The 26,639-nt window shown below is 40.2% G+C and overlaps 1 protein-coding gene across 4 annotated transcripts in view; it reads left to right on the top strand.

Moving 5' to 3' along the window:
* Positions 1–684: 684 nt before the first annotated feature.
* The window catches only part of LOC115135025 (attractin-like protein 1), a 326,923-nt gene continuing 300,968 nt past the window's right edge, over positions 685–26,639 (top strand). The window contains exon 1 of one of the 4 annotated variants that reach the window (XM_029669218.2): positions 685–1,856. In XM_029669218.2, the coding sequence (XP_029525078.1) occupies positions 1,615–1,856 (242 nt within the window). In that variant the 5' untranslated portion in view covers positions 685–1,614. The remainder of the gene's footprint in view (positions 1,857–26,639) is intronic. The other 3 variants (XM_029669216.2, XM_029669215.2, XM_029669217.2) reach the window with 3 other exon arrangements.

The following is a 26,639-nucleotide window of genomic DNA, read 5'->3' on the forward strand; positions in this document are numbered from 1 at the left end:
AATGTTGCAACTGTGGTGGGGATCATATTCCCTGAGTGCCCTGTTAACATGAAAGTCAAGAGGTCGAGGTGTCAAGGATCAGGGCTGTCCAGCTGATCTCCTATGTGGAGGTGGTTAAGAGAGTCGATGGGGCAAGTGGCAACAGCGCTGAAGAGATGGTGGTGATGATCCACAGGCCATTATAAATGTTCCTTGTCAGTCAATAGACCTGGATACACTCATTGTGAAGGTGGATTTTGTAATGTTTATTGCCACTGTTATAAATTATATTGCTCAAGTGTACAAGAAATCCAAGAAGCTTGACATTGTGGCTGCGGCCAAAAATGTATTTGAGGTTTCAAGAGTTCACTGCAGAAGCACAGCAAGGACTACTGTCTCTGGAAGATGGCACAATGCTCCTTGTGAGCCTGTGTGGGAACCTGATGAAATGTTATTATATATATATTTTTTTTTACAGAAAAGCAGGTTGATTTTGATTAGTTACATTTTATTTATCATTTTATATGAATATTTTTCACACACATATTTTTTCCATTTGTGGATCCTTATTATCCACCCGTACAGTAGGTGGCGGCATGCACATCCAATTGTTGCGAACGCCGTTATACCAGAGAAGAAGAAAAACAAGGTTCTGAGAAGTACAGGGGGTTCTTGTTAAAAATGGTAAGGGTTAAGGTTAGGGTATGGTTAGGGTAGGGGTTAAGGTTAGAGTTTAGGGCACAGAGGTCCCAAGGATCTCGGATAGGGCTAACCAGTACAGGGACAGCAGCGCGCATTCGTGTACTGTCTCTTTAAATGCGTAATTTTGCTCTGCTCATGCTCGGAGCTTTGTCCAGGAGTTTCCCTGTCGAAAACCAGCTGTGCGAGTATCATCACGTAAGGAGGTGATCGTGTTGTTATTCATCGGTGAATATCGCTTTCTCTGACAAGGATTACAATAATGTTTATGCAAATAAGCGTCATTATCTTCAGTGAAGGGGTCTAGACTGAAAGTGGGAAAAAGCGGAACGGAGAACGGTCAACTTGATCTATTTGTCCGGGTTGCTGCATTCTCCACCGCAGCGAACAACATCCACAACCGACTCTTGCAATGGAAATTGGGATCCAGAACTAACATCCCAGGATCAATCCTGTGACCTTTTATTTTCTTCCAGTTTTTCGGGAAGCATTAGGATGGTGAACTTGAAAATTGCTTGGAAAATACTTAATTTAGAATACAACTTAGAAAACACACCGATTTTCTTTGGTTTTTAAAATGGCTTCTTAGCCTCTGGGAATAACGCTGTGAGCATTCATCAACGTTAGTTCAAGAAAGTTTAATAGGAGTGCATAAAGTCAGTGCACATTTGCAGGCTTTGTTGTCTGATGAGAGATGCTTTAGTTGCGGGACTCCAGCAATATGCTCAGACTCAGCTATGTTTCTATAGCCAATAAATAAGCCAATTTGAATATTTGAGTGTATTTAACTTCATGGCTAGGCTATCCCACGCATACACCAAACCTTTGCTTACAAAGTATTTATTACCGATAAGTGACATTTTAATTGAGTCACTCAATCTGTGAATAAGGAAGTCTTAACCAGAAAAGGAGACCTTTACCTGTTTCTAAAGTAAAATGGGAGGGGACTGCCGAGGAATGCATCTATGCACATGGACTAGATATCCAAATATGCGACCCCAGGACATCAAAATATATTTGGGGGCATTCCTTATGCTGTACTTGGTGTTTTACACCGAAGCCACAGTCTCCAAGTCCTGTGATAAAAATTGCTTTTCTGGTAAATGCATCAATGGAACTTGCGTCTGTGACCAAGGATGGGTTGGAGCCCAGTGTCAACACTGTCAGGGAAGATTCAAGTAAGTATCAGCAAATATACTGTTTCAAAGTAACATTCTAATGGAGTATTGAGTTGTTTGATCCAGGCTACTTTCTAACCAGTGTTCAAAGACAAAGTCTACTTTCTATTACGCCTGCTACGTTAAGTTCAAGTCTACTAGACATTATTACAACCTCTTTCGGTCGGAAGTAGCCTATTATTGACTTGCAGCTAATCACAGACCGACAGTACGGTATGAAGACAGGCTAAAGCTGCTTCTCCAGTATATGTCATGGCGACGTTGGCAAGCTAAGCTGATGCGTAGAAATACGTCATCGTGTCTATAAAGGTCGTCTCGCGCCCAATTGCGCATGTGTAGGCCATCAAATCACAGGCACTCCTTCGATATAAAGTTGTTTTTGACGAAAATTAAAACGTGTCCGTGTGTCACTTTCACGAGGGTGGAGTAATAACATGTTCAAGTACTTAAGACATTGGCTCGAATCTAGGTTGTGCCATTTAGATTTCGAGAAAATTAACAACTAAAGGAAGAATGTTTCACTTTTCTCATTGACTTTTCAAACCCTGGCCTGGTTTATTTCGCAAGCGTTCCCGGAAGTCTCGCGATGTTGCTCTTCTGGGTTTAGAAACTATGCGCGGATGCTTATGAATCACCAAACAATATCAAGAGCCGTGACACCTTAACCCCGGCGCATTCCTTTGTTATTACTCTCTGCCACGCTACAATATAAAGCCTTTACATTCCATTCAAGGGTGGTAAATGTACAAATTATTATCTTTGTGGATTCATATCGATTTTCCAATCAAATATCCCTGGCAACAGTCACCTTAGACTCAACAGACAAATATACAGCATGTCAAATAACATTTTATTTGTCACATACACATGGTTAGCAGATGTTAATGGGAGTGTAGCGAAATGCTTGTGCTTCTAGTTCTGACAATGCATTAATAACCAATGAGTAATCTAACCTAACAATTCCAAAACTACTACCTTATACACACAAGTGTAAAGGGATAAAGAATATGTACATGGAGATATATGAATGAGTGATGGTACAGAACGACATAGGCAAGATGCAGTAGATGGTATTCGAGTACAGTATATACATATGAGATGAGTATGTAAACAAAGTGGCATAGTTAAAGTGGCTAGTGATACATGTATTACATAAAGATGCAGTAGATGATATAGAGTACAGTATAGTATATACATATACATATGAGATGAGTAATGTAGATGTAATAATGTAAACATTATATTAAGTAGCATTGTTTAAAGTGGCTAGTGATGTAAAAAATATATACATTTCCATCAATTCCATTATTAAGTGGCTGGAGTTGAGTCAGTGTGTTGGCAGCAGACACTCAATGTTAGTGGTGGCTGTTTAACAGTCTGATCGCCTTGAGATAGAAGCTGGTTTTCAGTCTCTCTGTCCCTGCTTTGATGCACCTGTACTGACCTCGCCTTCTGGATGATAGCGGGGTGAACAGGCAGTGGCTCTGGTGGTTGTTGTCCTTGATGATCTTTATGGCCTTCCGGTGACATCGGGTGGTGTAGGTGTCCTGGAGGGCAGGTAGTTTGCCCCCCGGTGATGGGTTGTGCAGACCTCACTACCCTCTAAAGAACCTTACGGTTGTGGGCGGAGCAGTTTCCGTACCGGGTGGTGATAGCCCGACAGGATGCTCTCGATTGTGCATCTGTAGAAGTTTGTGAGTGCTTTTGGTGACAAGCCGAATTTCTTCAGCCTCCTGAGGTTGAAGAGGCGCTGCTGCGCCTTCTTCACGACGCTGTCTGTGTGGGTGGACCAATTTAGTTTGTCCGTGATGTGTACGCCGAGGAACTTAAAACTTACTATCCTCTCCACTACTGTCCCGTCGATGTGGATAGGGGGGTGCTCCCTCTGCTGTTTCCTGAATTCTACAATCATCTCCTTTGTTTTGTTGACGTTGAGTGTGAGGTTATTTTCCTGACACCACACTCCGAGGGCCCTCACCTCCTCCCTGTAGGCCGTCTCGTCGTTGTTGGTAATCAAGCCTACCACTGTTGTGTCGTCCGCAAACTTGATGATTGAGTTGGAGGCGTGCATGGCCACGCAGTCGTGGGTGAACAGGGAGTACAGGAGAGGGCTGAGAACTATCCATGTAATGGATAGTAGACTAAGCCATGTTTTTTTTGTGGTCCTTGTCATTGAGGCTTGCTATTGCTGGCAATTCATGGCTGACTACCTGTATAGATCGAGTGGAAAATAGTGAATTCCTACTCCACGTTAAGTGTTGTGATTGCCAGTGTTAGGGAAGCTACTCTGGACATATAGTTTACCAAGCTACCAATTATGTCACGATGGAAGATGTTAAGCTACTCTTTAAAAAATATTACTTTACTTAACTAAAGCTACTTTGAAAAAATAGTTCACTACATACAAACTACTTCATGTTGAAATCTAATTTCTAAATCTGAAATTTCATAGACTACAAATTGCAATCAATCTGTTGTTAATGTGTAATTTAGCCGACCAAACACAAAAACTATGTTTCAGGTGAGATTGGTAGGTCTAATGCCGAAAAAGAAAGGACATTTTCTGGCATAAAATGTAGTGTGTAGTTCAAGTAGTTAGCTACACCGCTATATGGTAAACAAGTAATTAACTACTGAAAACACAACCAAGATTTGAATTTAGTTCGACAACCACCAAGCTATTGCAAAACTACTCCCAAACACTGGTGATTTGATAATGAACACATTACTTATTGCTGGTAGATTGAGTTTGAGTGTGTAAACTATATTATAACTGGTCCACATGATTGGAAATAGTGAATATGTAGACTTATTTGATTATGATCATTATGATCCCTGAGTCAGAGTTGCTTTAGGGGAGGCCCTACTGATTTTTTCCCTTTAGTACAGGTCTTGATTGATCGCTTGTATTGGCCTATAATGTGAGGAGCTGAGGTCACCTCCCCTCTTGTCAGAAGGGAATCAGCACCGTAATGCCATCATGCAGCTACTTTCACACCTTGACCATCTGTCAACATCCTCTGGACTTGCAATTTAAAAGAAAAGGTAGACACTACTGGGTCACACTTGTCAAATGTGTTGTGTTGAATTGGGTTAAAACCTGCATGTCCATCATCAGGATGCAAATAACAGCACATTTTAATCCCTTAGATTAAATCTATTCAGGAAATTGGTCACACTTAACAGTACATTTCCCAGGCAGATGTGGTTACATGGAATTTATTTTTATTTGATTATTAGCAACAGGTGAAGTCCTTTCATACAAAGTTGTGGAACTATTTCAGTGCGGCAATATTACTTAGGCCTATCTGCATTACTTTGTAACTACTGTGAAATAACTCATTCCTGTCATATTTCTAAAATACCAATCATATATATGAACTAAAGACCACTTAATCTACTAATCTAGTCTAATATAAATGTAATCCATATTCATCAGAGGATATTCTTTACCTCAATCTTTTGGGATTTTAAGGGTCATGGATCCAGTTTTATGTGGGACTAGTAATGTTTTTTGGAGGGTAAATGGGGATGTGCAGGTAGGATGGTTAAAAATAGTGTATTGCCAGGTCATGTGAGAATGGGAGCTAGATCTTAACCTGAGTGGGGCACAGAAGAGAGATTTTAGGCAGCAATTTAGAAACAACTTCTCTAGTTTTAAACAGCCTATGTGGCATTGATATGAGTCAGAAACATTCATTCTAGTGTCAAAATGTACTACAAAGTGTAAATAGGAAAATGTTGGTGATAAAGTCAGTCTCATCTAAAACTGAGTTTTGTGAGTATGTCACAATTTACTGGAAGGGTGAGTATGGATTACCCAGTGCTGACTAACAGGAGAGAAGCAGCTGTGCTGATTGCGCTCTATCAGCTGCACCCGCTATATCCAATCATAGCAGCCAGAACCTCCAGATAGTGAGACAGACCTGCCCATTACGCGGCGCCTCATGTCGCCCATGTTATGTTGAACTCTTGGTCCTAGGCCCTTTATTAAGTGGCCACTTGCTGATTGATGTGTTTTGATAGTGTAAACCACTCAAATTTGCCACTTTTTGTGGCAAAATTTGAATTGAGACAGAGCGCACTTGTATCCAAACTGCAACTGCATTCGGGAACATCTCATGTTCCCACGTAACCTGTTTTGTAACATGATTCCCTATGAAACACTGCCAGACAAACGTGCACACACTAGTAATAGATAGTGTGAAAGTTGTAAGAAACAAAACGGCACAGAAGCGCACACATTGCCACTCGCCAGTGACTTGATAAGCTGATTGTGGCCTGGATGCTCAATGTGCCTGCAAGCTACTAGTGATTTTGGGCACTGATAAACAGTGTGTAACTTGTGATTTATTTACAAAAGTTTGACAGCTTGCAGATGAGGTTGTAGATGTGATGTTATTCTCAGAAATCAGTCCTGAGCACGCAGCCAAACTTTCCCGACTCGACTGTCTGAAGTGCACTGATTAGTTTTTCATGCACATTTTCTTTTTACCTGAGAAATACACCATACACCTATGTTGGCTATGCTGTTGCTATGGTGACTTAGGAGGGACAAACAGCAGTAATTGCCCGGGTACGATATGCAAACATAACACACTCACATCAAACCACACCCCCAAGACAACTCTTGTTTAGCATTTCTTAATGAGCAATCTTCAAAACGAGGCCAAATCAGGAAGTTCAGTCACCTTTTAATGAAGTGCCACCACCTGTGATTAAATTAAAGCTGGTCATTTCATCCCACTCAAACCCTTCAGTATGTTCATGTTATCAACCAAAAGTGTTTTGTCCTTACCTTGGCTGATTTAGAAAGGGGCAATCTGCACTTGCTACATCCATTTTTGGATTTATAAATGAATAATATACCCATTGATTCTTAAAGAATATAACTTATCAATGCCTTTTTAACTTTTATATAAGTGTGTTTTACTTCTATGTTTGTAAACATTGTAAATAAAATAAAAAAACACTTTAGCCTCAACATGGTTACAACTCTAATTTTGATATCATGCATGGTCAGACCTTGCATCCATAGCTCTGTGAATTTGAGTTGTTTCATTTCTCCAGACCCATCACTCAGCGGTGACCGCTTTGTTATCATTTCAACTTCGGATTGGCCCTTTAATGTCCATGCTGTCTGTATTAAGTTCTAAAATGGGCCACATTTGAATGCCATAAATGGCAAGTGTACAGTTCCTGTCTGGAATCCAGTATAATTAATTGAACAATAACGGGTTCATTATCAGTGTCAAATAGTGAAGTTGGAAGGGCTCCCAAGTGGCGCAGCGGTCTAAGGCACTGCATTTCAGTGCTAGAGGCGTCACTACAGACCTACAGACCCTGTTTAAATTCCAGGCTGTATCACAACTGGCTGCAAATTGGAGTATCATTGGGCGGCGCACAATTGGCCCGTCGTCGTCTGGGTTAGACTTGCCAAGATAAATAAAGGTGAAATAAATAAAAAGTGCACGGAAGCTGTGGGAGGTTCAAAGTGCCAATCAAAGAGAGACCGAAAGATACATTAAAAATAAATTGTTGTGCATCACATCAGCGGTTCGATTGTTTTCAGCGAATCATCTCACCTGTGGATGGCATACACAATGTCAGGGGGAAATCGGAGTTTAGCAGAGTGGAAACCGCTTGCTGAGTTGGTCTATTGATTTAGTTATCTGTGATTTTTTTATGGCACTGCGGCCCCTCTAGTCTGTTTCCCTGAGTGTGACTGTCTGACTGCCACAGGCTGGTTGCTGCAAATGGATTCAGACAGGCAGATTACATCTTGCAGTTCCACCCATACATTAATTATTCACACAAACAAACATTTACAACCCAGATGCTGCCAAAACCAAAATGCAGACTATGAGCACTTGTAGGCATCCTAAATAAAAAAGATGCTCATAAACTTACAGCCTGGTAGAGGTCAAATTTAAGTTAGTTGTTTTTAATGCAGAACTGAAAAAATGTCTTCTCTCTGACAGTTTGACTGTCAATGAAGGACTTTTGAAATTTTATTCTCAGTCTCGTTATTAGAAACAGTGAGGGTTACGAGTGGACATAAAGTTGAGGAGATTGCATCCTGCTTGGCCCATGCACAGTCCATTTGGGAAGTATTCAGACCCCTTGACTTTTTCCACATTTTGTTACGTTACAGACATATTCTACAATGGATGAAACAATTTCCCCCATATCAATCTACACACAATACCCCATAATGACAGAGCAAAAATAGATTTTTTGAAAATGTTGCTAATCTATTCAAAATAAAAAACAGAAATACCTTATTTACTTAAGTATTCAGACTCTTTGCTATGAGTATCGAAATTGAGCTCGGGTGCATCCTGAGTCCAAACTTGAATGCCCAAACTGCGCAATTGGGGGAGAAGGGCCTTGGTCAGGGAAGTGACCAAGAACCCAATGCTCACTCTGACAGAACTCCAGAGTTCCTCTGTGGCCATGGTTGTCATTCTGGAAGGTCTTCCCATTCAGGCCTTCAATAAAAGTTACATTTCAGCCCGCTTCGTTTGCCAAAAGGCACCTAAAGGACTCTTGGACCAGAAAGAAGATTCTCTGGTCTGATGATACCAAGACTGAACTCTTTGGCCTAAATGCCAAGCGTCACGTATGGAGGAGACCTGGCACCATCCCTGCGGTGAAGCATGGTGGTAGCAGTCAGAATCAAGGGAAAGATGTAGGGAGCAAAGTACAAAGAGATCCTTGATGACAACATGCTCAGGACCTCAGACTGGGGCGAAGGTTCACCTTCCAACACCTTCCTAAGCACACAGCCAAGACAGCTCAGGAATGTCTTCCAGACAAGTCTCTGAATGTCCTTCAGAGGCCAAGCCAGAGCCCGGACTTGAACCCGATCAAACATCTCTGGAGAAACCTGAAAATAGCTGTGCAGCGACCCTCCCCATCCAACCTGACAGAGCTTGAGAGGATCTGCAGAGAAGAATAGGAGAAACTCCACAAATACTGGTGTACCGAGCTTGTAGCGTCATACCCAAGAAGACTGGGGCTGTAATCGCTGGAAAAGGTGCTTCAAGAAAGTACTGAGTAAAGGGTCTGAATACTTATGTAAATGTGATATTTCCATTTTAAAAATATTTTTTAACAAATGTGAAAAAAAATATTTGAAAAAAAAACAAAAACAGGTTTTGTCATTATGGGGTATGTGTGTAGCTTGATGAAGGAGAAAAAACAATGCCATTAATTTTTTAATAAGTCTATAATGTAACAAAATGTGGAAAAAGTCAAGGCGTCTGAATACTTTCTGAATGCACTGTATACTCCCACACTTTACTTTCCTCTCCTCTCCCTTTATCTCTTTCTCAATGTCTTTCTTTCTTTAATCAAGCTAGAGCTAGTTGCACCAACAACCTATTGTTTCTGTTTTTAAAGTGCTTGATGGGGGTGAATACAGTACTGGTATATTGTGCACTTAGCGAGGGATAATGATGTGCTTCTCTTTCAAAGGAAACTTGTGATATGGAGGATTCAAGGCCTCTGTTCTTTTAAACTTGCCTTTTTAAGACTTTCCTAATTGGAATTTCCCGGACTCTCATCCCATTACAAACATGCTGAGTGCATTCATTTAGTTCATTTATTTCCCAAGCAGCACTTGCTGGTGTCATGTGCACTGAATTAATCAAACATTGTACAAGTCATTGAACTCTGAAGAGAAGATTCAAGTATTTGTAAATCTCTATAGAAGCTGTACTTGCCTACAGATAAGGTCATTCCGACCAGGAATAAAATCCCAGTTTGACAAAAATATATGAGAATCACAAAGTTATGGACACAATGTCAATCAGAGCATCCTGGGAAGGAAGAACATACAGTATCTAATTAAGGAGCTTAGATATTTCTGCTTCTCCTCATCTCCCTCTCTCCATCCCCTCATCTCCCTCCCTCCGTGCCTTCATCTCCCTCTCTCGCTCCATCCCCTCATCCCCCCCTCTCCATCCCCTCATCCACCTCTCTCCATTTCTTATCTGTATTTCTAGAAGTTGTTGTAAGCTGACTAAGCTCTGAGGAGCACCGTGGACACTGCGATGTAGAGACAAAATGAACACATTACAATCTGTATTCTTTTCTGCATTTCCCCCATCTAGTCTATTTTCATTTGTTGCTCCTCAGTCCGTCAAGTCCTGATGTGCTTGTCTATAACCTCGCTTGGGGTGTGGAATTTGGAAATGGATCAGAGCGTGCAAACTGAATCTAGTGAGCTCATGCATATGTAGACAAGAAGGGGAATGAAGTGTCCTAAACATGAAGGCCTTCTTTCCTGCACGGACAGACTGAACAGCTCTGAGAGGGGTAAATGGGTGAAGGCTTTGAGAACGAAGTGATTGTACAGTTGCTTTGAGACCATGACACTGTATTTATAGAGCAGAGAACATCAAGTACTTCTTTTTACACGGCCTCACTTAGTTTCCTCTGCATCCAAACCCTCTGGGGGTGTCCTGAAAATGGTGTCACATATAGAGACTAGGTGGTGGGAAACAGCACTGCACAGAGCGGACTGAAAGAGAACTACTGTACATGTGTGCATGCAAAAAGTACAGTAACATTACTGGATCCTGCTCACCTTATATTGGTCAATACTCTTTGTTATAAGGATGTGATCTCTGAATATGGACACAATTAGGGCCTCTCTAGATTTATACAGACATATGAGACCTTTTAAATGAGAATGGTCTCCTCACAAATTCCCCCAGAGCTCCTCCCCACTAGAACACATGATATAAATGCACTATATTGTATTGGGTTGCTATGTATCTTTTAATACTATGCATACTGTAATGTACTGATATTATTTTTACATACTCATGACATTAGATTTAATTTGTGGTCAGTAATGGATGGCTATCATGTGGTGGACTGAACCATTTGATGACTGGGATACGGGAGACTCAACATCTAAATATTCGGTCCTCCAATAGGATTAACTGTAAAACAACATGATTTTAAAGAGCATGTCCGATATAAATATAGCCATGTTGGTTTGTCATCCCTATGTATCAAGATAGTCTGCTCTCCCAGCATCATCAACAATGAAGACAATTCAAATGGACCCAGGTTACATTTAAGTTTAAACAAACCTTGATGTCTGACCAGTTTGTACTGTAGAAATGGCTTGCCTGTCCCAGGTTGATGGGTAGTGTCTGTTCCAGTGTTCATGTGTGTAGGGAGGGAGGGAAGGAAGTGGTAGGAGTCTAGTTCTCACAGGCGTAGCCTACATATTTTGTTTGTCTGAGAACACGGGAGTGACCTCTTACATCACCAAACATGTGTTTGTCATACAGCACTGTGTGTGTGTGTGGTAATTTATGCATGTTTAAGCCTCAGGCGGGGTACAGCTGACGGCTGCTATGTTTTTGTGCACAGTGAACTGAAATTGCCTACGTGTGGAGCTGAGCTGTGTGTTTAAAGGGTAGGGTGGGGGAGGGCTGGATGGCCATCTGTCCAGAGAGCGCGCTAATCCTGATATGATGAGAGCGAAGGCCTTGTCTCATGTAAGAACACACACACACATACACAGAGTTCCAAATGCATGTGTGTAACACATGACTCATGCCCTCCCTGTTTTCCCAGAGACTAGAATGCCAACAATGTCACTCTCTTTTCTGTGATCATCACCATGGGATTGTCATGGAGAATGAGAGAATGCTTGTTGTGATTTGGAAAGTGGAACAATGGGGTCTGCTTTCTTTCTAAGTTGTTTTAATCAATGCTTGTTTCCATCTCTGTTGAGTATACCCACTGCCTTTTGGTGGTTGTCATTCTACAAATGTAGATATAGAAATACAATTGCAACATGTATATACAATGTCTTCAGGAAATATTCATACCCCTTGACATTTAGTTGTTACGGCCTGAATTCAAAGTTGATTAAATAGATTTGTTTTCTCTCACCAATCTACACACAATGCTCAATAATGACAAAGTTAACATTTTTTTATATTTTTTATTTAAGCACATTTTTGGGGGAAATGAAATGCAGAAATCTCTCATTTACGTACAGTACCAGTCAAAAGCTTGGACACACCTACTCATCCAGGGGTTTTCTTTATTTTTACTATTGTAGAATAATAGTCAAGACATCAAAACTATAAAATAACACATATGGAATCATGTAGTAACCAAAAGAGTGTTAAACAAATCAAAATGTTTTGTTATATTTCAAAGCCTATTGGATGACAATTTGTTCTTTACTAAGACAAAATATTTCATAATTGACTTTTTTTTGTACAACATGGGTACAGCAGATCCCCTTATTGTATGGGACACTTTAAAATGTACTTTTAGAGGCCATTCAATAAAATACTCATCATTAAAACAAAAGCAGTTTAGGTCAAAATAGATTAGACTTATAAAGGAAATACGGGAAGTAACAGAGCAGGTAGATGGTAATGGAAACTACTATAGAGGCACAAAATAGGTTAGAGGAAAAACAAAAATAAATGGAGGTACTTATTCAAGAACGATGAAGTGTAATGTATCAAAAATAAAGCGATTTGGATGGAAAATGGTGAAAAATGCACAACATTTTTCTTGAATCTTCAACATAGAAATTCTACCAAAAATAATTTACAGAAACTCGTTACAAATGATGGAGTTATCCATGATTCACCAAATTATATTTTGAAAGAGGAAGCAAAATATTTGAAGCACATGTTTTCTTTTCGGTCTCCTCTATTTCCACTGAATTATGTTAACTATGATTTCTATCATAATAATAATAATGTAAAATTAACAAATTTACAGAAGGACCTGTGTGAAGGCCAACTTACAGAAGAGGAACTTTTTGAGGCAATAAAATCTTTTCAGTCTGAAAAAACACCAGGGCTTGACGGTATACCAGTAGAGGTATATCAGACCTTTTTTGATGTACTGAAAGATCCATTATTAGCATGTTTTAATTACTCTTATACAAATGGTAGACTTTCCTTTACTCAACAAGAAGGTCTGATTTCATTACTACTAAAACAGGACCCAGGTGGTAAATATAACGATCCAGTCCATTTAAAAAGACTGGAGGCCTTTAACACTTCATTGTTGTGAAAATCCTGGCGAAATGTATAGCACAATAGAATAAAAAAGGTTCTACCAGATGTTGTTCATCCTGATCAGACAGGTTTTTTACATGGAAGATATATTGGAGATAATATACAACAATTACTTCTTCATAGCAGATTTTGAAAAGGTGTTTGATAAAGTACAACTAGAATGTATATATAAAGTAATCCATGCCTGGATTACTTTAATTTTGGTGAATCTCTTATACAATGGGTTATGTACAGCAACCCCAGATGTAAATAATGGTTACTTCTCAGAAAGTATTGAGCTTTTAAGAGGAGTTAAACAAGGTTGTCCATTGTCTCCATATCTATTTATTATGGCCATTGAAATGCTAGCTATTAAAATTAGATCCAACACGAACATAAAGGGGTTATAAATCCAGGGGATGAAAACAAAAGTGTCAATGTATGCTGATGACTCTAGTTTTTTCTTAAATCCGCAATCTTTATCCCTGCACCGTCTCATTGAAGATCTGGAGCACTTTTCTAGCCTCTCAGGATTAAAACCTAGGTTTGACAAGTGTACCATATTACGTATTGGATCGTTAAAAATAGTGTTTACACTACCTTGTAGTTTACCAATAAAATGGGAGGATGGTGAAGTAGACATACTTGATATACACATCTCAAAAAATATATATGAACTTACCAGAATTAATTTCAATAGAAATTTAGCAAAAATAGATAAGATTCTGCAACCAACGAGAGGTAAATACTTGTCTATTTATGGAATATCACATTGATTAACTCTTTGGTCCTATCACAGTTTACTTACTTACTAATGGCACTGCCTACTCCAGTGCCATTATCATATTAGCAAAAAATATTTCATTTTATTTGGAGTGCCAAGCCAGACAATTAAACGTGCCTATTTATATAATGAATATGAGTTTGGGGGGGAAGGCTAACATTATTAAATAAAGCTAGAAACCTCTCATTAAAAGCTTCACTCATACATAAATTATACTTAAACTCAAATGGTTCTCCAGTAGATTATTATTGCTCCTTTGCACCCCATTATTTTTTTTCTTCTACTTTGCACATTCTTCCACTGCAAATCTACCATTTCAGTGTTTTACTTGCTATATTGTATTTACTTCGCCACCATGGCCTTTTTTTGCCTTTACCTCCCTTATCTCACCTCATTTGCTCACATCGTGTATATAGACATATTTTTCCAATGTATTATTGACTGTATGTTTGTTTTACTCCATGTGTTGTTGTATGTGTCGAACTGCTTTGCTTTAACTTGGCCAGGTTGCAATTGTAAATGAGAACGTGTTCTCAACTTGCCTACCTGGTTAAATAAAGGTGAAATTTAAAAATAAAGAAAGGCCTTTTTTTGTTGCCTTTTTGCCTTCATACAGATTACAATTTATAATTTCTGACTAATTGAAAATTTAATTATCGCCCATAAAAAGCTGGTTACAATTTCAGTTTTATCCTCCATATATATACAGTGCCTTGCGAAAGTATTCGGCCCCCTTGAACTTTGCGACCTTTTGCCACATTTCAGGCTTCAAACATAAAGATATAAAACTGTATTTTTTTGTGACGAATCAACAACAAGTGGAGACAACAACAAATAGAGACATACCCCAAGCGACTTACAGCTGTAATCGCAGCAAAAGGTGGCGCTACAAAGTATTAATTTAAGGGGGCTGAATAATTTTGCACGCCCAATTTTTCAGTTTTTGATTTGTTAAAAAAGTTTGAAATATCCAATAAATGTCGTTCCACTTCATGATTGTGTCCCACTTGTTGTTGATTCTTCACAAAAAATACAGTTTTATATCTTTATGTTTGAAGCGTGAAATGTGGCAAAAGGTCGCAAAGTTCAAGGGGGCCGAATACTTTCGCAAGGCACTGTATATATATATATATATCTCAGATTTTGTGCACACATTTGTTTACATCCTGGTTATTGAGATATATATGTATATATATATATATTGGCCATAAAACAATCTCAGATCTGTAGATTTTGTTGCGAAGAGACAGAATCAATAGATAATCTATTTTGGTATTGCCCCTATGTAGCTTGTTTCTGGTCACTGGTTCAGGAATGGTTAAAAAATCACAACATGCACTTAAAGCGAACCTTACAAATAGCGATGTTGGGCGATTTGGAAAGCCATAGTCAGTCAACAAATCATTTAATAATCTTTCCTACGAGTTTCATCTTTAGCTCACAATTAGAAAGGCTCAAACATTTTGTAAAACATCACAGCACAATTGAAAAATGTATGGCACATGGAAACCAAATTAGGGTGGTCTGTGGTGGTAGGTGGGATGGGCTGAGAGTGGCTGAGGGTTGGGTTTAAAGAGCTGATGTCTATAGTAATAGGTGGGATGGGTTGAGAGTGGCTGAGGGTTGGGATTAAAGAACTCATGTTTGATAATGTATTGTTATATTTTATTTATATAAAAGTACCACATGTAAAATGTATGCAGTACATTAGAAAAACAGAGGTTAATTAAAAATATTAAAATGATATATTTTATATTCTTTAAAGTAGCCACCCTTTGTTTTGATGACAGCTTTGCACACTCTTGGCATTCTCTCAATCAGCTTCATGGGTTAGTCACCTAGAATGCATTTCAATTAACAGGTGTGCCCTGTTAAAAGTTAATTTGTGGAATTTCTTTCCTTCTTAATGCATTTGGGCCAATCAATTGTGTTGTGTCACAGTAAGGGTGGTATACAGAAGATAGCCCTATTTGGTAAAAGACCAAGTCCATATTATGTCAAGAACAGCTCAAATAAGCAAAAAGAAACAACACTCCATCATTACTTTAAGACATGAAGGTCAGTCAATGTCAAGAACTTTGAAAGTTTCAAGTGCTGTCGCAAAAACCATCAAGCGCTATGATGAAACTGTCTCTCTTGAGGACCGCAACAGGAAAGGAAGACCCAGAGTTAAGTTTATTAGAGTTACCAGCCTCAGAAATTGCAGCCCAAATAAATGCTTCACAGAGTTCAAGTAACAGACACATCTCAACATCAACTGTTCAGAGGAGACAGTGTGAATCAGGCCTTCATGGTCGAATTGCTGCATAGAACCCACTACTAAAGGACATCAAAAAGTAGCAGAGACTTGCTTTGGCCAAGAAACACGAGCAATGAACATTAGACTGTTGGAAATCTGTCCATTTTCGAGATGTTTGTTTCCAACCGCCGTGTCTTTGTGAGATGTAGAGTAGGTGAACGTATGATCTCCACATGTGTAGTTTCCACTGTGAAGCATGGAGGAGGAGATGTGGGGGTGATTTGCTGGTGAGACTGTTGCTGAGTTATTTAGAATTAGAGGGACCCTTAACCAGAATGGCTACCACAGCATTCTGCAGTGACACGCCATCTCATCTGGTTCGGGCTTAGTGGGACTATCATTTGTTTTTCAACATGACAATGACTCAACACACCTCCAGGCTGTGTAAGGGCTATTTGACCAAGAAGGAGAGTGATGGAGTGCTGCATCAGAGGACCTGGCCTCCACAATCACCCAACCTCAACCCAATTGAGATGGTTTGGGATGAGTTTGACCGCAGAATGAAGGAAAAGCAGCCAACGAGTGCTCAGCATATGTGGGAACTCCTTCAAGACTGTTCGAAAATAATTCCAGGTGAAGCTGGTTGAGAGAATGCCAAGAGTGTGCAAAGCTGTCATCAAGGCAAAGGGTGGCTACTTTGAAGTATCTAAAATATATTTTAATTTAACACTTTTTTTAGTTACTACATGATTCCGTATGTGTTAATTCATAGTGTTGATGTCTTCACTATTATTCTACAATGTAGAAAATAGTAAGAATAAAGAAAAACCATTGAATGAGGGTTGTCTGGTTCTGTAAGTATTTTTACCCCTGAGTCAATACTTTGTAGAATCACCTTTGGCAGCGATAAGCAGTGAATATTTCTGGATAAGTCTCCAAGAGCTTTTCACGCCTGGATTCTGTAACATTTGCCCTTTTTAAGCTCTGTCCAAATTAGTTGTTGATCATTGTTAGACAACCATTTTCAGGTAGATTTAAGTCAAAACTGTAACTTAGCCACTCGGGAACATTCACTGACTTCTTTGTAAGCAACTCCAGTGTAGCCGTGTGTTTTAGATTATTGTCCTGCTGAAAGGTGAATTCATCTCCCAGTGTCTGGTGGAAAGCAGACCGAATCAGGTTTTCCTCCAGGATTTTGCCCATTCTGTCATTTTTTTTGTCTTGAAACTCCCAAGTCTTTAACAATTACAAAAAATACAAAGAGTGGTACTCAGTAATGTGTTGTGTTGAATTTGCCCAAACAAAACACTTTCTATTCAGGACAAAAAGTTAATTGCTCTGCCACATTTTTTTGCAGTATTACTTTCGTGCCTTATTGTAAACAGGATTAGGGCTGTGGCCGTTCATGAAATTTTGTTAGCCCGGTGATTGTCATTTAAATAACTGCCGGTCTCACTGAAATGGACTATTAATGAACATTTAACACGTTTAGCATCTCCGGCTTCCACTCATAGCCTACAAGTCACCGACGCAGACCTTTATAGCATCTACATTTTAGTAGTCTAATAAATCCACTTAATATAGCCTACACCAATACTTATTTTCCACTATAATTTGCAAATAAATTCATAAGAAATCCTACAATGTGATTTTCTGGATTTCTTAATTCTCATTTTGTCTGTCATAGTTGAAGTGTACCTATGATGAAAATTACAGGCCTCTCTCATCTTTTTAAGTGGGAGAACTTGCACAATTGGTGGCTGACTAAATACTTTTTTGCCCCACTGTATATTTCACTGCCTTGTGTGAGTATGGTTATGTATCTGTCTGATCGACACCAGCCATGTCTGATGGAGGTATTAGTCTCATCTGAACCACAGCAGCATGGCTTTCCTGTGGGGTTTAGGTGGTCTGTCTTGAGCTCACTAGTTGACATAATGTGGGGATTCAATGTAAAAGCATATGTCACTGTTTGAGAGACAGGCTCATCATGTAAATGTTGAATTTCCTTTCTCTTCCTAAATGGAAGTTTGACAGTGGTTCTGCCTGCCATTCTCTGGTCTGTCAGTCTTTATTTGTCTGGGTCTGTATGTGAATGAGTGTCTGCTTCAGCGTGGAGTCACTTCCATCAGCAGGAAGTTGGAACCATAGAACACTGCACCTCACAATAGATTTCTCCCCAAGTTGATGTCTTGGCACTTCTGGCAAGCGCCACAAAAGCAGAGTGAACAATGATCATTTGGCCCCGTCGTAGCAATCCCAGTCTCCCTGCTCTTTCTTCTATTCACCACAAAGAATAGGCTGAGCAGATCAATTAAATGCCAGGTGCAATTGTGGTGTGAGATTGTCCAGTAAGATGATTTTTATCCTTTAATGAACCAGGTCAATTATTAAGGTGCGGAGGGGGAAAATAATAATTTAAAATAAATGTCACCTACAAAGTGGGTTCATTTGGTTTGCCCTTCCCTGTCTCCCCCCCCCCACACAAGTTTTTACTCTGAGCCATTGAGGTATCTGTGGAGGTGTTAAGAGGTTTCAGCAGTTTGCATTGAATCTATTTCTCTGTCTCTGTGCTTATAAGTTTCATTGTCTATGTTTTTTGTCAATGTCCTGTGTTTGTGGGAGCATTTGTTGAATCGGTGTGTGACTGTGTGGAGGAAGTGAGTTAATGTCCCGTGCGTGTGAGTGCATTTGGCGAGTGTACTGAGTACATATAAGGACTTTAAAGGAACGATTCACCCATATATATATATATATATATTTATTTTAAGGGAAGGATCAGCTTTAATATTGCGGGTATATTGTTGCATCCTTCAATGTAATTGTCTGCATCATTTCCAATCCCCCATATATTTTTGGGGTACATACATACGTACGTAACATTTCGATGGCAATAATAAATACATATGCCGATAGTGGACAACCTTGTTTTACTCCTTGAGAGTTTAAAACTTTCTGAGATGTAACCATTATTTACTATTTTACACCTAGGGTTACTATACATAACTTTAACCCATTTTATAAGAGATTCTCCAAAATTGAAATATTCTAGGCATTTATGTACAAACTCCAGTCGTACCTTATCAAAAGCCTTTTCAAAATCAGCTATAAAAACCAGGCCTGGTTTCCCCGATATTTCATAGTATTCTGTTATTGTTTCCAGTACTTGTCTTCTATTATCTCCAATGTATCTTCCATGTAAAAAACCTGTCTGATTAGGATGAATAATATCTGACAATACTGTTTTAATTCTATGCGCCAAGCGTTTATCTATAATTGTTGCATCACAACACTGAAGTGTACGAGACCGGGAATTTTTTTAATGGACTGGATCTTTATATATACCACTTGGATCCTGTTTCAGTAATAATGAAATCAGACCTAGTTGCGTGTCCGATGATCTACCATTAATATAGGAGTTGTTAAAACATGCTAATAATGGTCCTCTGAGTATATCAAAAAGTTTGGTAATTTGGCTTCACATGAGTCTTTCTGTATAATGTTAATTTAATTATTAATAGGAAAAAAAATCCAAACAATTAGCTTTGGTTAGTGGAGATGGAAGAGACTGAAACGAAAACATATTCTTAAAGTACTTTACTTCCTCTTTCAAAATATCATTCGGTGAATCGTGCATGACTCCATCATTTGTAACAAGTTTCAATGAATTTTATTTGGTAGCATTTCTATTTTGAAGATTGAAAAATAATTTGGTGCGTTTTTCACCCATTTTTGAATGTTTTGTCGTATTTGTGCATCTCTGAGCGACGTTCTATTGATTCCTGGAGTCATTTCATGTATTTGAGCTATTCACCATTAATAACTCGTCATGCCGGGTGTATTTCTATACTATTCTACTTTTAGTCTATGCCGCTCTGACATTGTTCGTTCCATACATTTATATATTCTTAATTCCATTCCTTTACTTAGATTTGTGTGTATTGGGTGTATGTTGTGAAATTATTTGATATTACTTGTTAGATATTGCTGCACTGTCGGAACTAGAAGCAGAAGCATTTCGCTACACCCACAATAACATCTGCTAAATGTGTATGTGACCAATACAATTTGATTTTCATTTCTGCCCGCTTGAACAGTGAATAGCTCAGATACATGAAAACATGAAATGACCCCGATAATCGCTAGAACATCACTCCGAGGTGCATAAATACGACATAACATTCAAAATGGGTGAATCATTCCTTTTAAGTTTGTCAGCTGAAGTGTAGATAAAGCACATGTCAAATGTTTTCCCATGTAAGATCTCCAAGGGAGGTGTTACGCACTTCACATCCTTAAACGTTGGTCAGGCCAAGCTGAGTCTCCACAGTGTCTAGGGCGGAATGTTCACTCAGTGTAATGGATCCTGTGTCTCTTTGCTGGAGTTGTTATGGTTTGCCTGGCCATGGTGCATCTCTCTCTCCAGGAACACATGACAACACCAGGCAGTGGAGTGACGGTTCATGTAGAGTTCACAACAAAACCTGTGATTGAACCGAGTGCCCAGGAATTACTACAGCTTTTATGGCTGTTCTTCCTTCACCCCCCCCCCCCCATCTCTTTCTTACTCTCCCCTCTTCCTCTCCCACCCACTCCACCTCTCTCTTCCTGCTGGATGTGTTTAGTTGTTCCTTCTCTCTCCAGCTCCACTGATGACCACTCTCATGAATGCACTGTGGAGTCCACACTCCCCCATTTCAAAATGGCTGCTTATGCAACTGATTTCATAACTTTCAAGTGTTTGCTGGGTGGTGGTGTGTGGGTGTGGTGATTTAAAGTACACAGTGTGGTTTGATTATTTGACTTAATTTGGGTTCTTTGCTTGTGTTCTTCCCTAGGTCTGCTGATGTGGTTTATTTTTCTTAGATGCCTCTCGCTGTGTTCTGACGGCTTAGTTATGCTGGGGGAAGCGTTAAGTCGCCAACGTTGTGTGAGAGAGGCTTCATAGCTGTAGAGTTTCGTAAGCGAAGTCTAACAGCTCTCAGAGCTCCCATGTTTCCATTAATGTGGAAATAAATGTAATGCTCCTCCCTGGGCTAAACTGTGTGCGTGCATGCACTAATGTATGTGTGTGTTTTACCAGACACCAGTGGGTGGCCCAGGGGGCCCCAGGTGGCATAGCTGCTCCTCTCTCTGCCATGGTCTGTCACTCTTTGGCAGTACCAGATGGGATGTGGTGAGGTTCCCTGTGCTGCTGCACCTGGGGCTGTACAAGATGGAGCCATCAGTAGCACACACAGAAACACAGCCTGTTGAGTGCAGCATCAGAAAGGACATTTTCCATCGTATTTCTGCCGACATCAGTGTAAAGGGAAAGACAATCAATGCTGACCTGTGTTGAGGTGGTGGCTTTGAATTGTCAAATGCCGTAATCTCATGTTCACTCTATCTACATGAAGAAGCATGAAAATGCTGCTAATATGAGGAGAGTCTCATGCATAAGTCATGAATGGACATTTGTCTTGTAAATGGATTACTGTATGTCAACAATGTGGTCAAACATGACCTTTGACTCTACTTAAAATACCCTCTCGCCTCGGTTGACGGAGCACTAGTCTACTGTTTTATTTTTGGCAGCTCTCTGAATGCCAAACGATTCTGTATTGACATTTCTCAATGTCATGCTATTCCTTTTAGCTTTGATGTCTTGCAAACTCTTGCGTAGTTTCAGACCTTGAATGAGCTTAAAAGGGTAGGTAGCATAAACGTAAGCACATGTAACATGAATTTTCGTAAGTATACGTATCAAGTCCCAATGCAAAGTTACACCTCACTTTTATATTTTTTGAGTTATTACATAAAACCGAAGAATGCCAATATATTTTTTGTGGGTTGTGACGTAATCTGGAGTACCCGGCAAACCAGCCTATTCCCAACAATGTAAACTCCCAACAGAAATAACTTCAAATGTATCACTTCAAAGTCAACCAAATCTTTTGCACTCATGAATCCAATAGCGATGTAGTGAGGTAAATCCAAAGTAGATAGATTCCAGAGACCGGAATTGGGAACAGGAGATGAGGGGAGGAGTCAACAGTAAGACAGCGATCGAAAGCTCCAGGCAGATGGAAAGTATCACAACGGCACAGTCAGTCCGCTACTGTAGCTCTCTAGTACTAAGCCAAGGTTGAAAAAGTCTGGTATCCTTCTTCACAGAGAACAGGTCATGGTTGTTACATCCCACCTCCTCGTGATTGGTAGATTGTAGCTCACCACTGCAGCACTCGAGCTAGCTAACGCAGAGTAGATTCTCCATAGGATATTGAGAAATAGTGCATTGTGGGGAGTTTTGAAGATATCCGGAAATAAGTTAAGAAACATGTAAAAATGCTAAAACCAGTGAAGGCTTCTGAGGGAGGACGGCTCATAATAAAGTCCAGAACAGAGTAAATGGAATGGCCTCAAACACATAGAAACCATGTATTTGATACCATTCCGCTCCTGCCATTACCACCAGCCTGTCTTCCCTAATTAATGTGCCACCAACCTACTGTGGCTAAAACATAGTTATGTTTGTTGTTATAGGTAACCATATCGTGACTAGAACTAAGTTACTTAGTCTTTAACCACACTGTTACTTTGGTGAGTAAAAACTCCTGCTTCCTGCCCTTTAACGCACCAATTAAACCACTTTGACATGTTTGTCCAAGACTCCGCTTTTGTTTGCCTCGAATTGCTGACACCAGTGGTCAACATCTCTCTTTTCACAGAAACAATGTGTTACTCTTTCTTTCTTCCAGTGTCTTGTTTGCTCAGCTCAGGACTTGATTGAGATAGAATTTCTGTTAAATATACTTTATAAATGAATATTGTATGAAGACTGTGTTGGAGCTGCCAGACTGAGTTTCTTTTCTAAGGGGTCTGTTGTGTTCCAAGGAGTGTGTGGGGTGCACAGTACGGGGAACCCAGTCCTTTAATGAAATCAGGAGGAGGCTGACAACAGCAGAAGTGATTTCTGTTGGCATGGAGTCCCCTTGCAGCTAGCTCAAAGGCTGCGTTTACACAGGCAGCCCAATTCGGGTCTTTTTTCCACTAATTGGTCTTTTGACCAATCACATCAGATATTATTCAAAGCTGATCTGATAGGTCAAAAGACCAATTAGTGAAAAATCGGAATTGGGCTGCCTGTCTAAACACAGTGTAAAAGAGGCCAGAACACAATGGAGTGCTAATGAAGAGCAGATGTGATGGGGCCCACCACCAGGAGGACTGAGTTAGCAGGAGGTGCCTATTAGTCTGGCATTGCTTTAACAGACCGACCCTCCAATCTCAGTTCTCCTCTGTCTAAACAGAGGTCTAACATTCGGATCCAGAGCCAGTCGTTGTTTAGCTCTTAATGGATTGGGTCAGGTTCCTGTTAGGGAGAACTGATCCTAAATCAGCTGTTCAGGATATAGAGTGACTTGCCTGCAGATGGAGATATCAGTGGTGTGGTCAGCTCTGGAGAAACTGGAAGCAGCTCTCCATCATAGTGCCAGGACACATTGATTTATCTGGCTCTGTGAATGAAACTATTGTCTGTCTGTCTGACGCTCTCTCTTGAAAGTAGATTTCCTGTGCCTTCAGAAAGTATTCATACCCCTTGACTTATCCCACATTTTGTTGTGTTACAGCCTGAATTGGGGCACCTTAAATTACATTTTGGGAAAAAAAGCCAACTCGGCTCCTTCATTTATTGAATCAGATGGCTCATTCATCACAAAGCCCACTGATATTGCAAACTACTTGAATGACTTTTTCATTGGCAAGATAAGCAAACCTAGGGATGATATGCCAGCAACAAACGCTGACACTACACATCCAAGTATATCGGACCAAATGATGAAAGACAATAATTGTACTTTTGAATTCCATAAAGTCAGTGTGGAAGAGGTGAAAAAATGATTGTCTATCAACAATGACAAGCCACCAGGGTCTGACAATCTAGATGGAAAATTACTGAGGATATTAGCAGACGATATTGCAACTCCTATTTGCCACATCGTCAATTTAAGCCTACTAGAGAGTGTGTGCGTGCCCTCAGGCATGGAGGGAAGCTAAAGTCATTCCTCTACCCAAGAATAGTAAACTGGCTCAAATAGCCAACCAATCAGCCTGTTACCAACCCTTAGTAAACTTCTGGAAAAATTGTGTTTCACCATATACAATGCTATTTTACAGTAAACAAATTGACAACAGAATTTCAGCACGCTTATAGGGAGGGACACTCAACAAGCACAGCACTTACACAAATGACTGATGATTGAGAGAAATTGATGATAAAATGATTGTGGGGGCTGTCTTGTTAGACTTCAGTGCAGCTTTTGACATTATTGATCATAGTCTGCTGCTGGAACCACGTATGTGTTATGGCTTTACACCCCCTGCTATAATGTGGATAAAGAGTTACTTGTCTAACAGGACACAGAGGGTGTTCTTTAATGGAAGCCTATCAAATATAATTCAGTTAGAATCAGGAATTCCCCAGGGTAGCTGTTTAGGCCCCTTGCTTTTTAGATTTTTTACTAACGACATGTCACTGACTTTGAGTAAAGCCAGAGTTTGTAGATGACTCAACACTACACACCTTAGCTACTACAGCGACTGAAATGACTGCAACACTCAACAAAGAGCTGCAGTTAGTTTCAGTGGGTGGCAAGGAATAAGTTAGCCCGAAATATTTATAAAACTAAAGGCATTGTATTTGGAAAAAAACACTCACTTAAACCTCAACTAAATCTTCTAATAAATAATGTGGAAATTGAGCAAGTTGAGATTTTTTATTTTATTTATTTATTTATTTTTATTTCACCTTTATTTAACCAGGTAGGCTAGTTGAGAACAAGTTCTAATTTGCAACTGCGACCTGGCCAAGATAAAGCATAGCAGTGTGAACAGACAACACAGAGTTACACATGGAGTAAACAATTAACAAGTCAATAACACAGTAGAAAAAAAAATGGGCAGTCTATATACAATGTGTGCAAAAGGCATGAGGAGGTAGGCGAATAATACAATTTTGCAGATTAACACTGGAGTGATAAATGATCAGATGGTCATGTACAGGTAGAGATATTGGTGTGCAAAAGAGCAGAAAAGTAAATAAATAAAAAACAGTATAAAAACAGTATGGGAATGAGGTAGGTGAAAATGGGTGGGCTATTTACCAATAGACTATGTACAGCTGCAGCGATCGGTTAGCTGCTCGGATAGCTGATGTTTGAAGTTGGTGAGGGAGATAAAAGTCTCCAACTTCAGCGATTTTTGCAGTTCGTTCCAGTCACAGGCAGCAGAGTACTGGAACGAAAGGCGGCCAAATGAGGTGTTGGCTTTAGGGATGATCAGTGAGATACACCTGCTGGAGCGCGTGCTACGGATGGGTGTTGCCATCGTGACCAGTGAACTGAGATAAGGCGGAGCTTTACCTAGCATGGACTTGTAGATGACCTGGAGCCAGTGGGTCTGGCGACGAATATGTAGCGAGGGCCAGCCGACTAGAGCATACAAGTCGCAGTGGTGGGTGGTATAAGGTGCTTTGGTGACAAAACGGATGGCACTGTGATAGACTGCATCCAGTTTGCTGAGTAGAGTGTTGGAAGCCATTTTGTAGATGACATCGCCGAAGTCGAGGATCGGTAGGATAGTCAGTTTTACTAGGGTAAGCTTGGCGGCGTGAGTGAAGGAGGCTTTGTTGCGGAATAGAAAGCCGACTCTTGATTTGATTTTCGATTGGAGATGTTTGATGTGAGTCTGGAAGGAGAGTTTGCAGTCTAGCCAGACACCTAGGTACTTATAGATGTCCACATATTCAAGGTCGGAACCATCCAGGGTGGTGATGCTAGTCGGGCATGCGGGTGCAGGCAGCGATCGGTTGAAAAGCATGCATTCGGTTTTACTCGCGTTTAAGAGCAGTTGGAGGCCACGGAAGGAGTGCTGTATGGCATTGAAGCTCGTTTGGAGGTTAGATAGCACAGTGTCCAATGACGGGCCGAAAGTATATAGAATGGTGTCGTCTGCGTAGAGGTGGATCAGAGCAACATCATTGATATATACAGAGAAAAGAGTCGGCCCGAGAATTGAACCCTGCGGCACCCCCATAGAGACTGCCAGAGGACCGGACAGCATGCCCTCCGATTTGACACACTGAAACTCTGTCTGCAAAGTAATTGGTGAACCAGGCAAGGCAGTCATCCGAAAAACCGAGGCTATTGAGTCTGCCGATAAGAATATGGTGATTGACAGAGTCGAAAGCCTTCATGACTAAACCGCTTGGAGTAACACTAGATTGTAAACTGTCATGGTCAAAACATATTGATGCAGTCATTGCTAAGATGGGGAGAAGTCTGTCTATAATAAAGCGATGCTCTGCCTTAACAACACTATCAACAAGGCAGGTCCTACAGGCCCTAGTTTTGCCGCACTTTGAGTACTGTTCAGTCATGTGGTCAGGTGCCACTAAAAAGGACTCAGGAAAATTGCAATTAGCTCAGAACAGGGCAGCACGGCTGGCCCTTGGATGTACACAGAGAGCTAATATTAATAATATGCATGTCAATCTCTCCTGGCTGAAAGTGGAGGAGAGATTGACTTCATCACTACTTTTATTTATGAGTGGTATTGACATGTTGAATGCACCGAGCTATCTGTTTGAACTACTGGCACAGAGCTCGGACACGCATGCATACCCCACAAGACATGCCACGAGGTATTTTCACAGTCCCCAAGTC

This window comes from Oncorhynchus nerka, linkage group LG10 (genome assembly GCF_034236695.1).
Source record: "Oncorhynchus nerka isolate Pitt River linkage group LG10, Oner_Uvic_2.0, whole genome shotgun sequence".
Taxonomy (NCBI): domain Eukaryota; kingdom Metazoa; phylum Chordata; class Actinopteri; order Salmoniformes; family Salmonidae; genus Oncorhynchus; species Oncorhynchus nerka.